The sequence below is a fragment of the Octopus bimaculoides genome, chromosome 26 (genome assembly GCF_046866305.1).
Source record: "Octopus bimaculoides isolate indiv1 chromosome 26, ASM4686630v1, whole genome shotgun sequence".
NCBI classification, from domain to species: domain Eukaryota; kingdom Metazoa; phylum Mollusca; class Cephalopoda; order Octopoda; family Octopodidae; genus Octopus; species Octopus bimaculoides.
In genome coordinates, this window is record NC_142953.1 from 19,848,478 (window position 1) to 19,864,056 (window position 15,579).

General features: G+C 35.6%; 2 protein-coding genes across 3 annotated transcripts in view; both read left to right on the forward strand.

The window, feature by feature from the left end:
• The window catches only part of LOC106871631 (uncharacterized), a 59,874-nt gene extending 52,675 nt beyond the window's left edge, over positions 1-7,199 (forward strand). The window contains exons 12-13 of one of the 2 annotated variants that reach the window (XM_089342785.1): positions 45-307; positions 6,564-6,697. In XM_089342785.1, coding sequence (XP_089198911.1) covers positions 45-267 — 223 coding nt within the window. In that variant the 3' untranslated portion in view covers positions 268-307; positions 6,564-6,697. Of the gene's footprint in view, positions 1-44; positions 308-6,563 lie in introns of both variants that reach the window. The other variant, XM_089342786.1, reaches the window with a different exon arrangement.
• Positions 7,200-8,395: 1,196 nt separating this feature from the next.
• The window catches only part of LOC106868958 (uncharacterized), a 117,247-nt gene continuing 110,063 nt past the window's right edge, over positions 8,396-15,579 (forward strand). The window contains exon 1 of the mRNA XM_089342784.1: positions 8,396-8,509. Within this exon, the coding sequence (XP_089198910.1) occupies positions 8,468-8,509 (42 nt within the window). The 5' untranslated portion in view covers positions 8,396-8,467. The remainder of the gene's footprint in view (positions 8,510-15,579) is intronic.

The window sequence follows — 15,579 nt, forward strand, 5'->3', positions numbered from 1 at the left end:
TAGATAGATAGATGTATACATATACTTATACATGTCTATTGCAGGTCTAAGATGCTTGGAAACAACAAAGGCAAAGGTAATATGTCAGAACCTCAAGTCACTTCCTCCTCCATGCAAAAGACCAACTCAATTTATATCAATGCACCTGGACAAGGATTACATTTCCAACAGCAAAACTCTGAAGAACATTATGAATGCTTGAATCCAGATCCAGAAATTTCAGCAGCCATAGAAGATGATAGTGAAACTTATGTCGAGCTAAGATAAAAAAACAGAAACCCACCTCTTCATCCTCTTGATAAACCTGGTATTGAACAACTCTGCATGCAGTCTATCATATATACACACATATAAAATTTCAGTCTTTTATCTTTTTTACTTGTTTTAGACATTAGACTATGGCCATGCTGGGGCACCACTGTGAAGAATTTTACCCAAACAAATGAACACCAGGACTTATTTCTTTTCTTTTTGAAGCCTGGTACCTATTCTATCAGTCTCTTTTGCTGAACTGCTATGTGATGGAGATATAAACACACCAACACCAGTTGTCAAATGCTGATGGAGAACAATCACAACCACAATGATACATATGCATGTGTGTGTGTGTGTGTGGGTGTGTGCGCGCGTGCGTTTCTTTTTACACTACTGCTGTTTAGCCCTAGGAAGCTGGACCGTTTCCTGTCGGCCTTGACACAATTACTGGCAAGCTACTTCAGGCTGATGACGAGCAAAGACTCAGAAACATGTCCCTGAATGCTGGCTAGGCTGGGTGGGGGAGCTTGTCTCCCCTTCACAAACTTAAGGACACAGTAATTGTGTCAAGGCCGACAGGAAGCGGTCCAGCTTCCTAGGGCTAAACAGCAGTAGTGTATTCCCTTATTGGGATTGTCACATTAAGTTGACAATATACTACAACTTTATATATATATATAATGGGATTAAAAACCCTGGTAGATATCAAGTAAGCACTCAATATAAAGGAGTACGGTTAAATTTCCAGCAATTAGATACCAATGAATGTATGTTGTGTCCTTGAGCAAGACACTTTATTTCACATTGCTCCAGTCCACTCAGCTGGCAAAAATGAATAGTGCCTTTATTTCAAAGGGCCAGCCTTGTCACTTTCTGTGTCATGCTGAATCTCCCAGAGAAGTACATTAAGGGTACACGTGTCTGTGGAATGCTCAGCCACTTACACGTTAATTTCACTAGCAAGCTGTTCTGTTGATTGTATTAGCTGGGACCCTTGTCATCGTAACCAATAGAGTGATCCTTAAATGTATCTATATATATATATATATATATATGTGTACTAGCAATGGATCCCAGTGTGGCCCAGGTGTTATGACCTACAGCCACATTGTTCCTTTCTTATGGGTAGAATTGGCACAGCTGTCCCATCATTCTGAAGACTTTGGTGAAAAACATCAGAAAAAATCCTTGTCAAAATGAAGAAATTCGAACTTATGCGGGCCGTCTGATCCGAAACTCCTTCCCCATCCCCTTCCAAACTTTTTGCCTTCAAATTTCTTTGTAATCATAATCTACACCATTTGAAAGGTATTTATATAAAATTTCATCAACAGTTGCCTATTTTCCAGAAAGTTATGAGCGGGAAAATGTCGGGTTCTGTGAATTTTCTGAAACTCCTTTGAAAATTTTTTCCAACAAATCTTTACATATACTTAATCTACAGGATAGAAGCAAATGTTTCGTTAAAAAGTATCCATTTTTCTGGATGTTAAGAGGAAACAAAGTTGGTGGGGTATTAAACTGTAGTTAAGCCTTTTATCAGTTAATGTTAATGGATTAACGTTAACTTTTGTCACATTTTCAAAAAATTAATGATTAACAAAGTTAACTTTTTGGTTAACAGATTAACAATTAATGAAGATAACTTTTCGATTAATGGTGCCCACCTCTGCTTTTAAGTTTACATCAAAGATCAGGCTTCTAAATATGCTCATCACAAACAGAAATTACACAATAGAAAAAGGCCATTTCAATTGGATTTGAGCTGTGAATTTGCACATGCACACAACAAGAAATAACAATTCATACAGAAGTTTTACCTAGATTGTGAGTGTGTGTATGCATGTGTATGCCAAAGAAAGTTATTTTATAGCATTCTTTCGTTTGAAGAAGCAAAGTTGTCAACTCTATCATATAGAATCATATGATTTTTCGTTAATTTCCATAAAAATTTTAAAATTTCTTTATGCTTTGAAGAGAGCAGAAGTTGAAAGAGAGGAGAAAGTAAAAAGGCGACATTTGCTTTGAAGTGAGAGCAGAGAGTGAAAGATGTACGTGTATATGAAATGGACGTGTGTGTGAAAGAGAGAGAGAGAAAGTGAGAGTGAGTGATTGAGTGAAGGTTTGTTGTGATGCATGAATTTTTTTGCATGTATGTGTAAGTGGCACTTACTCGCTCTCTCTCTCTCACACACACATTATCTTTCATATACACGTACATCAATACATATGTATACACCTTTTTTGTGCATGTGCGTGAGAGAGAGAGTGACTGTATTTCCTCATAACATATAGAGAAAGAGATGACTTTTAATACAATTTTTTGGGTCGTGGCTTAATTTTAATACAATATTTATGTGTACATTTTCATAAATGTTTGTCTGAGTAGAATTCTACACATGCATGAAACATCGGACGAAAGTGAAACATTCAGAGCAAATCGAAATATCGGCCAAAAATGACCTCAAGTAGTAAAAATGAGTTGTTGTGCCAAAAACATAGTTTATTTGGTAGATAAATGATAAGCTGCTTCATTATAGTATCTATGTGACTAATTCAGAGAAACATTATTTTCATTATTCACACATCGCCACTCTCGTAATCCAACACTTTGTAATTTTGGTTCAAATTCAAAGTGTGAAACTATTTTCACTTTCTAATGAAACCTGGTCCTTTTAGAGCTGTGTATTTCAAATAACTATAACTGGTTGTTGAGATAATGTAGAAATATGTAAATGAAAATGAAGTTTATTTGATGTGTGTAATTGATTTGTTCTGGTCTTCACATCAGTTGGTAAGAATAGAAGTCTCCTGGCCAAGAAAATTCAGAAAGCATAATTCAATTTCTCATACAAAAATAATTTATTATTTTATAATTTTGAAATGTTTACATTTTATTGAGGTTTTCACTGGAATCTTTCACCAGTACTTCTTTTTGAGTGTCATTATTCAGTTTATTCTAAGATTTCTTGCCAATAAAGAAAGAAGTGGTTTCTAATCTAGATCCAAGGCTCCTTCATTGAAATTTCAACATCAACAACAGGCTACTTTTGTACGTATGTATGTATGTATTTATGTGCAGATTTATATGTTTTATGTATGTATTCTCATGCATATAGTTGCATATCTAGACATGCTCATATATATCTAAACAATAAACTTCTGGAAAGTTTTACAGATTTGTACAGTTCCAGTGATGGACTGAATCTGTAGTCTTTGAATCAGCCTTCTCCTTTCTGGTTTTGAGAAGCCTAATTTCTCAAGATTGGTATTTAGGCAGTGTGCTACATATCCCAGAGCCCCAATAATTACAGGTAAAAACCTGAACTTGTAATCTGGATCAAGTAACTGCAGATTTCTCCATAGTTCAGCATAGGTATTCTCTTTTTCACTGATCTTCAGCTTTATTTTAGCATCCGCTGGGCAGATAATTTCCACAACTGTGCACAGTTTCTCTTCTCTGTCCCGAATCATTATATCAGGTCTGTTATGCTTACACTTTATTGAGGTCTTCACTAAGATATTCCACCAGTACTCCTTTTTATTATGAGTGGCTATGGCTTCTACCATATTGTGAGTTCTTATTTCTTTATCTTTGGGATTATCCTTCTGGCAGGTTTCATAATAGAGTGTCCTAGTTACATCATGTCTCATCAGTAGATAATACTGTGATGACATTTTCAGACAACTGCTTCTGGTGTGGGTGATATCTTTGGTGTTAACTCCACAAAGTCTGCATCGGTTGTCATATTTTACTGCTTTTCCTGCATCTCTATCCCTTTTGTGCATCAGTTACTTGATTGATATTTCCTGTTCCTGGATTGCAAACGCATACCCTTCAGATTGATAGGTAGTAATCCAGATATTGGTCCATGATAAACTGCTTTGATGATCAATGTTACTATCATCTCTGAGCTTTCTACTAACATATCCATGCATAGTCTTCTACTTATATAGGCTCTTCTTGTCATGTTACATTGCGGTAGAGTCATGTGACTTCTTTGGGCATATATTCTGGGTTATCAGATAAAGAGTGTTGCTCAAGGAGCTGCCTTCCAAGTCTTATGATGTTATATATATGTATGTATGTATGTATGTATGTGCGTACGTATGTATGAATGAATGTATGTATATATGCATATACATGTGTGTATGTATGTATGTATGTACGTATGTATGAATGAATGTATGTATATATGCATATACATGTGTGTGTATGTATGTATGTATGCATATACATGTGTGTGTATGTATGCATGAATGAATGTATATATGCATATACATGTGTGTGTGTATGTATGTATGAATAAAAGTATGTATGTATATACATGTGTGTGTATGTATGTATGCTTATACATGTGTGTGTATGTATGTATGCATATACATGTGTGTATGTATGTATGAATGAATGTATGTATGCATATACACATGTATGTATGAATGTATGTATGTATGTATATACATGTGTGTATGTATGTATTATGTATGTATGTATTAATTTAGGTATGCATGTACATATATGTATATATGTATCCATGCATGTGTCTCTTACACTTTTTAATCATTACAAATCTTCCACTGAGGAGGAAACCAGTTTCCAACAAAGATACAAGGCTCTATCTTTGGAATGTATGTATGTATGTATGTATGTATGCATGCATGTGTAAGTATGTATGTATATACCTGTATGTATATGTATGTATGCATGTATGTGGACTATTCCAACCTTTCCTTTTTGGAATTTGTGGTATGAATATTTGTGGTATGAATATTTGTTATCTATTTCCATAGATACAGGTGTAATCTGAAGACAAAATTATCACAAATGAATTTGTAGGTTTAGCTGTTTGGCATGCTACAGCCCTTAGAATATACCCATGTGCCTCGTGCTATTTCTAGCATACTAAATGACCACGTAGAGGATGGTCTATCTTTGAGCTTGCTTACAAGAGAGTTTGCACAACAAATCTGAAAAGTACTTGTAGAAAATTCTATAAAAAAAATATATCAATTTTTCTGAATGTTACGAGAAAACGAAGTCGATGGGGGAGGGGCTAACATATAGTAGTTATATATTTTCTGCGTGGCACCTTGGGTAAGTGTCGTTTGTTATAGCCTCGGGCCAACCAAAGCCTTGTGAGTGGATTTGGTAGACGGAAACTGAAAGAAGTCCGTCGTATAAATATGTGCGTTTTTGTGTCTGTGTTTGTACCCCACCACCGCTTGACAACCGGTGTTGGGTGTGTTTACGTTCCCGTAACTGAGCGGTTCGGCAAAAAGAGAGCGATAGAATAAGTACCGAGGTTAATAAAAAGAAAACAAGTACTGAACAAGTGAAAGATAGGAGATAATGTGTGTATGTGTGTACGGATACTCGTGAATGGATGGACAGACAGATATATAGTTAAATAAAGAGAAAGAGACAAAGGAAGATACAATGTGACGAAAATTATATTGATTTTGTATCTGAATAAATAAAAAGCCGGGTTTGTTATGTTTTATCTCCATTCCGTCCGATGACACACAACTTGATTGCAACAGTTCTTGTCAGCATTGCACCATCACCATCATCATCGTCGTCGTAACATGGATGTCGTACTTATTTAGACGCTGTCAACCTAATATAAATAATTTAAAAGAAAATATCAGTCACATTTATTATCGTTTACTCATCCCTATATATATTATAAGTTACATTTGTTTCGTTAATTTTAATCTTCATTTACCCCTCTATCTATTACTGTATTTTCCCTCTTTCTATCTATCTATGTTTTAGTCTATCTATCACTATTAATGTATCTACTATCGCTCTCATAATCTCTCTTTAATCGCTTTCCCATCTCTATTCCTTCCTTCCTTCGTTCATTCATTCATTCATTCTTTCGTCTAACGTTTCCTATTATTCCTAATCTTTCATTTATCCACTTCAAATTATTCGTCCGTCTCTCTGTCTACATTGATATATCACCGGCAAGTTTTGCGTACTTCCCTCTCTTATTTTTTGCTTTATCCATTTATTACTCCCTTCTTTCCATTCTGTCACTCTCTCTTAATTTAAACTCCACCCTTCTTTGTATACTTCCAGGTTCTTACTCATAATAATTTCCTCGTTAATTTCTTCCCTTACGTCGTATAATTATCCAGTTACGGTGCTTTGCCATTGTGCTGGTAGTTTTTTTGGTTTGACTATTTTTCTGTATTATTTTACATTGAAAAAAAAAAGAAGAAAAACGCGAGAAACAGAGGGAGAACAGATAGAAAGAAGAATAATGAATCTTTTCATGTGTGCTTTTCTTTATTCCATTCAGTTGTTTGAACCTTATCCTCTGGGCAGCATCTTGCGCTTTAACCGAGGAAGCTACGACCATTATGCAATTTATGCCGGTTTGGGCTCTGTAATTCATTACAGTGGAGAAGCAGACATGAAGACACAATATGACGCAAAGGTCCGTCGCGAGAGTTTGAGTGCAGTGGCGGCGGGCAGCCCTGTGACGGTGGCCAACATCCACGACGAAGAAACCCAGCCTTTCGGCAGGTGTGACATCGTGAGAAGGGCTCAGTCGAGGATCGGCGAATACAAATACAGTATATTGAGCAACAATTGCGAACACTTCGTTAATTGGTGCCGATATGGCAAACATTTTAGTTCACAAGTGAACGACAAACTTAGATCGGCGACCAGGTATGTACTGAGAACTGACTTGTAGTAATTAAGTTGAAAAAAAAAATTTTTTTCAAAGCAACTAGCAAAACTCCACATCAATTTTGGAAGGTTTGACCCTCAGAACCAAATCATCAATCTCTCCATCATATTCTCTCGAAGAGGGAAACTGAGGAGCATCAATTTTACATATACATACATACGTACGTACGTACACATACACACATATGTACATACATATATTCTCTGTTTATTTCCTCGCGTTCCTTTCTGTTAAAGAGCGTAGGCTCGAAACGTAAAGACTTTCTCTCTTTACCGAGCGTCAATCTAATACACCTGCTGTCTTCGTCTTCTGTTTTTTCTGTAAATTTCAACTATATATATACATATACACCTTACACTCACATGCTCAACCCCACCGTCAAATTAACATAAACCACTTTTTATAAGCTTTATACCACGTTGCTGCGTCTACGTTATATATAATGTATACAGACACATATACAAACATAGCGTTGTTAGGTGGTCCCAAACATGAACCACTTGTAATAATCCTCACACCCAAGTTGCCCGGTGTTTATATGTATACATATATATATAATCCACCTGTCGGATTAAAAAAAGAATCTCTTCTAAATCCAAACCAACAATTATAGAATTATTAACAATTAAGGAATGGAATTCCTTAAACAAACCCCTCTTAAAGGTTACCGATGTGCGACAACAGCATGGTTGGTGGTATGTTTTTCTTCTTTTCTCTCAAATTTACCATTGTTGTTTCAATAAGAGTTGAGTGAATATTTGAACAATACGTCTTCGAATGAATTTAAGGATGAAAAATATTTATTATTCATTATTCATCATGTGAACAAGAATAACAAGAATGCTGTTGATATTTGTTTCACCGTAACCACCCCGGTAATTCGGTGTGTGTTTAATTAATGTCACTAGTATGTTGTTGCTTTCATTTAAAACAAAACAAACTAAAACTGATTAAAAAAAAACATGAAGTATTAACTAATAATAATCAAGGACCGCTAAAAATTCCTAAAAGTTGTTGAGGTTAGCAATTAATACATGTTCCCTGCCAAAATACCAATGTCGTATTCTGGTGAATACGATAAACAACACGTACGATCTCAGATAATAAAATTATATATTTTTTATGATTAAAAAAAATAGTAATGATGATGATTTTTTTTTTAAATGTCGATAATTAAACGTGTAAAGAAGACTTGTGTTATTCTGTGATTTCTTTAAAACAATAGATGTTGATGGTGGTGATGATTATTGTTGTGCTGTGAGAATGAATGTTAATTTTGTGTGTATGCGTGTGTGTAAATACACAGATTGTCTGGTCACTTAAAATCGCAAATCGCCGTGGCCATGTGAAAACGACATGCGTGTATGCACGTGTGTGTGTGTGTGTGGAGGCATAGTGACGGATACCTTTGTATCTGGCCAGGGGTTAGTTGACTTTTTTTGTTACCACCTCAGTAGTAAGATCAGGCTGGAGAAGAGGTATCTGTCACGAGACAGATTCATGAGAAGATGGAAGCCTGTGGCGAGGAAGCTGGGAGTGTTTGGCACCAGGTAAGTGGAAACCAAAAACAAGGGAAAGAAAAAGCAAGGGGTCTACCCTGGTGGTCGGATGCCTATCCTTCAGGAAAGCCATCGTCTGTAATGAGCAATGCTTCAATCGAACATTGTAAATATAATCCAATTTTTATTATATATTTAAAATTGTAAATATTTAATCGATACAGCTACTTCACCCCTTTTATGTTTGTCTGTCCTTGTTCGTCCCCTCTTTGTAATGCCTTTATGGCAAATATTTATGAAATAAAGTAGCTTGTGTTACCAACCACATACACATTTTTTCGATTTTTAAACCTCTGCAACTTTTTTCTCCTCAATATCATACCTTCATAGCAATTAGACTGGAAAACTCTATTACATTAACCCTTTATTATTATAGCCGATTTTTAGGTTTTTTACTGTCTTTCAAAAAAATGCATATTTTGTGAATGAAAAAAACTAGATCTCCGGGTTCCAGTCCCTCTGCGTGACACCTTGGGCAAGTGTCTTCTACTATAGCCTCGGGTCGACCAAAGCCTTGTGAGTGGATTTGGTAGACGGAAACTGAAAGATGAATGTGTGTGTGTGTGTTTGTGTCTGTTTGTCTCCCCCACCATCGCTTGACAACCGATGTTTGTGTATTTACGTCCCCGTAACTTAGCGGTTCGGCAGAACAGACCGATAAATTACGTACTAGGCTTACAACGAATAAGTCCAAAGGTCAATTTGTTTGACTAAAGGTGGTGCTCCAGCATGACTGCAGTCAAATGACTGAAACAAGTGAAAGAAAAAATATATATATGCATATGTGTGTGCATATATATATATATATATTATGTGTGTGTAAATACATGGAGTGTCTGGTCACCTTAAGTCGCAAATCACGGCCATATGGAAATGGCGTGCATGTATGTACGTATGTGTGCATATATATACATATATATAAATATGTATATATATATATATATATATATATATATATATATATAAAGGGCATTAACTGTGTATTAATGCCTCACGCTATTGAGGGACTAAATAAGTCAAAAAACTACCAAAAATAAGCAACATATTTACCGAAAGCGAGGGAATGCAGCTTTTCAAAATTTATCTCTTAAAAACATTTAACTCATCGTTGCTGTGATGGCTACATCGTGGTAGGTTGATTCTTGTTTATTTTTATATATCTTTTATATATCTTGACCATACGTGTACTGATGAGCAAAAGAATACAGGTTACTTCACAGTTTTTTCTGTATTTGATTGAGAAACCAGTGGTCTACCGTTGAGTTAAATGTTTTTAAGAGATAAATTTTGAAAAGCTGCATTCCCTCGCTTTCGGTAAATATGTTGCTTATTTTTGGTAGTTTTTTTTACTTATTTAGTCCCTCGATAGCGTGAGGCATTAATACACAGTTAATGCCCTTTATATATAATTAAATATATCTATGAAGAAACGATGAATTTTTTCATTACGAAATTTTTCGTTATTTTTTTCATTATGAGGTTTTTTTCACGCTGACTACTTGATAAATTCTTATAAAGAATTTATCCTATATTATATTATATATAAATATATATACATATATATAAATATATATATATATATATATTCTTGTTGCTTATTTTGACACACACACACACACATATATATTTATATATTTATATATATATTTATATATATATATATATATATATATATATATATATATATATATATATATATATTTATATATATGTATATATATATGCACACATACGTACATACATGCACGCCATTTCCATATGGCCGTGATTTGCGACTTAAGGTGACCAGACACTCCATGTATTTACACACACACACACACACACATAATATATATATATATATATATGCACACATATGCATATATATATTTTTTCTTTCACTTGTTTCAGTCATTTGACTGCAGTCATGCTGGAGCACCACCTTTAGTCAAACAAATTGACCTTATATACATATATATATATATATATATATATATATATATATATATATATACCGATAATGGTGCTTACATACCGAAGGGCTTGGTAAAAATTATTAATTGTTGATTTATTAATAAATTGATAATCCTTTACCCTTTTAATTTGTAATATATATATATATATATATAGATAGATATATATATATAGTGGTGTAGGAACACTCTTGTTCTCTTTATATATATAGATAGAGAGAGAGAGTGTGTATGTGTGAGAACGCTCTCTTCTCTTTCTGCCTGTCTGTCTGTCTCTCTCTCTCATGCATCATCATCATCGTTTAACATCCACCTTTCATGCTAGCATGGCTGGGACGATTTGACAGGAGCCAGCCAGAGAGAAGCCTGCACCAGACTTCTGTAACTGTTTTGGCAACATTTTTTTTAGTTCGATGCCCTTCCTGACACCAACCAGTCAGCAAGAGGGACTTAGTGCTTTTCATGTGGCACAAGCACAGGCAAGGTTTTTATAGCTGGATGCCCTTCCAGATGCCAACCCTTTACAGTGTTGACTGGGTGCTTTTAAGTGGCACCTGCACTGACAGAGTCACCAAGTACTTGCAAGACAAAAAAAAAACCTTCAAGAGGGGTGGGGCATTGGAGGAGGTGATCTTGTGTCGAATGATGAAAGGTTATAGTGAGACAGAAACAGGTATCTTGCTGTAGAGGAGGTACACAGTTACCTGGCTGGAGAGAGAGAGAGAGATCAAGAATGAAGACAGAAACAGGCACACAGCCGTAAAGGAAATACATGGTTAACCAGCCTGAGGGAAGTGCAGGAGAAGGAGAGAGAGAGAGTGGGAGACAGCAGGATAGAGATGGTGGCATATATATATATATAAATATATAGTTTTAGGGAAAAGAACCAAGGTTCATGAACTCATCGATGAAAATCCTCTATCACATATAGAAAAATTAATAATTAAAAGCACAATAAATGAGTATAATATAATACAAAGTAAATATCATAAGATAAAGATAATAAAATGACTACACGTGTTTCATAACTAATTTTCAAATAGAAAGGAAATTTAAATCAATTAAAATTATCGAAAATAAATTCTATTCAAAACTACAGTTAATCGTCAGGTCTAAATGGTTGGTGTTAGGAAGGGCATCCAACTAAAAAAAATCTAATTTTGGATTTTATTCCTAATATTATTATATATATATATATATATATATATATATATGCACACACATAATGCCATTTATGTATATATATATATATATATAGGTTCAAAAAAACACAAAAAACAATAACATAAAGACAACAAAGTGAAGACGTGATACGGATAGTGTTATTGGACGCTCGGGAAAGGAAGGAGAGAGAGTATGACGTTTCGGGCGAAGCCCTTCGTCGGAAAGACAGAAAGTTCGGAGAATGGAAAAACGGAGGAAGAGGAAAATGGCACCGATGCCCACGAGGTTACATTGTGAAAGGACCGGAAGAGGAGGTGGTGGGGGAAAAGTTCTTTCTAAGACAGGAGAGTGAAAAAGGGAGGTGAATATCTGTGCGTGCACGAGAGTCTGTGAGTGTGTGTGTGTGCATGGTTTGGTGGTTTATCTGTTAGTGTGTATGTGTGTTTGTGTGTGTGTGTGTGTGTGAGACGTAGTGGAAGGAATTAGTAGCAGGAATAGTTAGTGGGTGCTTATGGACAATGGTTAGTGGAGGGTCAGCAGGCAGTTTTTGAGTATGTGTGTGTTTGTGTGTGGTTGTAGGTGTTGGGTAAGTGTGCGTGTGTGTGTGTATTTTGTGCGTGCGTGTGTGTATGTGTATGTTGTGTATATGTGCGTTGCTGTGTACGTGTGTGTGTGTGTGTTTGCTATTGTATGTGCATGTGTTGTTTATGCCCATGTGTGTGTGATTGTATGCGTGTCTGTGTGAGTGTGTTGTGTTGGTGAGAAGCGTGTGTATGTGTATGTGCGTGTGTGTGTATGTGTGTGGATGTGCGTGTGTGTGTTTATGTGTGTCTGTATGTGTGTGTCCGTGCACGTGTGTATATATTTTGTGCGTGCGGGTCTGTGTATATTGTGTATGTTTTCGTGCATGCGTGTGTTTTGTATGTGAGTGAGTATTGTGTATGTGAGAGGTGTGTGTGCATATCATTAATTAAATATATTCTGTTAGAATATTATACACTGAATGAAGGCTGTGAGTTGGCAGAATCGTTAGCCCGTCAGGCGAAATGCTTAGCGGTATTTCGTCTGCTGCTACGTTCTGAGTTCAAATTCCGCCGAGGTCGACTTTGCCTTTCATCCTTTCGGGGTCGATTAAATAAGTACCAGTTACGCACTGGTGTCAATGTAATCGACTTAGTCCTTTTGTTCTTGTTTGTCCCCTCTGTGTTTAGCTCCCTCCTGTGGGCAATAACGAATTAAATATTATACACTGAATTTATAATTCGTGCTCTTTGTATAAAAAGTCAAAAATATTAATACTATAAAGTATTTAGACATTAATATGAGCGATTATATATACTGTATTTTGAAATAATAGCATGAAATTTAATATCAAAAAAAGTTTCTCACGAAGATATATATTTAAAATAGTACTGTATTAAAAATATATATAAATATATGAAACATGACAGCTTAAAAATTCAATTAAGGAATCTTACAATCGTTACATGAAAGTATTGTCATTATAATGGAATCCATTGTTGACACACATTGATAGACAATACTTCCGCTCATCAGAGATGGAGAAGATAAAGTTTTTATAATGTATCAAATGTTGTTTTAAAATTAGAAAAAAATATGAGAAAGTATTTTTGAAAAATAGATTAAAATTTACTGGTTTTGAATTATGCAGATAGACTTTGGTAAGAAAATTTCAAGTTTGTATATATATATATCCTTGGTAAATTCATCTTGGTAATCCAAATTTTTGAACTGTCATGTTTCATATATTTTCATATGTTTTTAATACAATACTATTTTATACATATATATTTTCGTGAGAAATTTTTTTTTATATTAAATTTCATGCTATTATTTCAAAATATAGTATGTATGTGTGTATATATATATATATATATATATATATATATATACATACACATATACATAGGCAGGAATAGCAGTTAAGCCCACACACACACATTTAAAAAAAAAAAAAAGTTGGAGAAAGTTCAAAGCCAAAAATTAAGGAATAGGGTTAATTCAGAGTAAAATGGAATCTTGAAAGATTGTTTTTGTTTTGTCCGTTTGTTTTTTTGTTTAAATTTTTTTTTATATCCTGCAAAATTGGAATCTCTTAAAAATATAAAGAGCTTTTTTTTGTGAAAATGACAAAAAAGAAAAGCAAATAAACAAAGCCGGTGATTGTGTTGAATGGAGAAGTACTTGTAAGTGCTGGCCTCCATTTTGGATATCTTTCGTCTTACACTGCTTAAAACTGGTGCCAACATTTGTATTCTGTTAAAAATAACTGCTATAAAGAGAATTTACTGAAGTAAGAGCTAAGTTCTATGGCTGTGTGGTACGACATTTGCTTCCCAACCATATAGTCCACCAGAATAAATTAGTAATCGAAGGGGTCCATAGATAAGAAATGGTGGAGAACCCCTCCTTTAGATATATGTATTAGTCTGTATTGCAAGAAACAGCTGGGTTTCTTTTTCTAACATTTTACATAATTCAAACAGCACAAGGAAATATATGGAAAAAAAGAAAAGAAAAGGAATTTTGAAACTAAAAGAACCCAATTGTATCATCATTTAACATCTGTTGTCCATGCTGGCATGGGTTGGATGGTTTGACCAAGGCGAGTAAGATGAGGGGCTGCACCAGACTCCAGTCTGATCTGGCATGGTTTCTATGGCTGGATGCTCTTCCTAATGCCAACCACTCTGAGAGTGTAGTGGGTACTTTCATGTGCCACCAGCATGAGTGCCAGTTGCATGACACCTGAATCTGTTACGACTACGATTTCACTCGGCTTAATGGGTTTTCCTTCTCAAGCACAGCATGTTGCCAAAGGTCTCAGTCATTTGTTATTGCCTCCGTGAGGCCCAGTGCTCAAAAGGTGCATTTTATGTTCCACTGGCACAGGTGCCAGTTACATGACACTGATAACAGCCACAGCTATGATTACACATTTCACTTGGCTTGATGGATCTTCACAAGCACAGCATTTTGCCAAATGTCTCAATCACTAGTCATTGCTGCCATGAAGCCCAGCATTTGAAGACCATGCTTCACCAGCTTGTTTTTTGTTTCCCTGGGTCTCCCTCTTCCACAGCTTCCTTCCACTGGTTGAGATCAGCACTTCTTTACACTGCTGTCCACATCCATATGCATCACATGACCATACCAGCAAATTTGTCTCCCTTGTACACCACATCTGATGCCTCTTATGCCCAACTTTACTCTTAAGACATTTACATTCTGTTGTGCAGGTACACTAACATTACACATCCAACAAAGCATTCTTGCTTCATTTCCTGGAAGCTTATGCATATCCTCAGCAGTCACAGCCCATGTTTCACTGCTGTGTAGCATAGTTGTTTGCACACAGGCATCATACAACATTCCTGTCACTCTGAGGAAGAGGCCTTTGTTACCAACAGAGATAGGAGCTCTCTGAATGTGGCCCAACCTATTTCTTATTCTAGCAGCCATGCTCTCGGAGCATCCACCTCCGCTACTGACTTAGTCACCTAGGTAATAGAAGCTATAACAACTACTTCTGGCATTTGATGGAGTCTATTTTCTGTACATTTTTAGTGTTTATTGTACCTATACATCTGCCACACAAAAAAACTAGTTTCCCTGTTCACCTTCCTCTGATATTGTTGCACTTCTTCAGTGTCCATGGCTTACACTGGGTACATCTTATTGAATTTCTACCTACACTTTTCCTACAGGTCAAGCAGGGTCATCTACCTGAGGGGATTTGAGATTTGTCTGATTTCCTTCTTATTAAGACTTTGGTTTTTGCTAGGTTAACTGTAAAGCCCTTCAATTCTAGATCTTGCCTCCACACCTGAAACTTCCTCTCTAGTTCTGGTAGCAATTCAACTATCAGAGCAAGATCATCAGTGTAGAGGAGCTTCCAGGTGTAGCCCAAGTTAAATTCCTCTC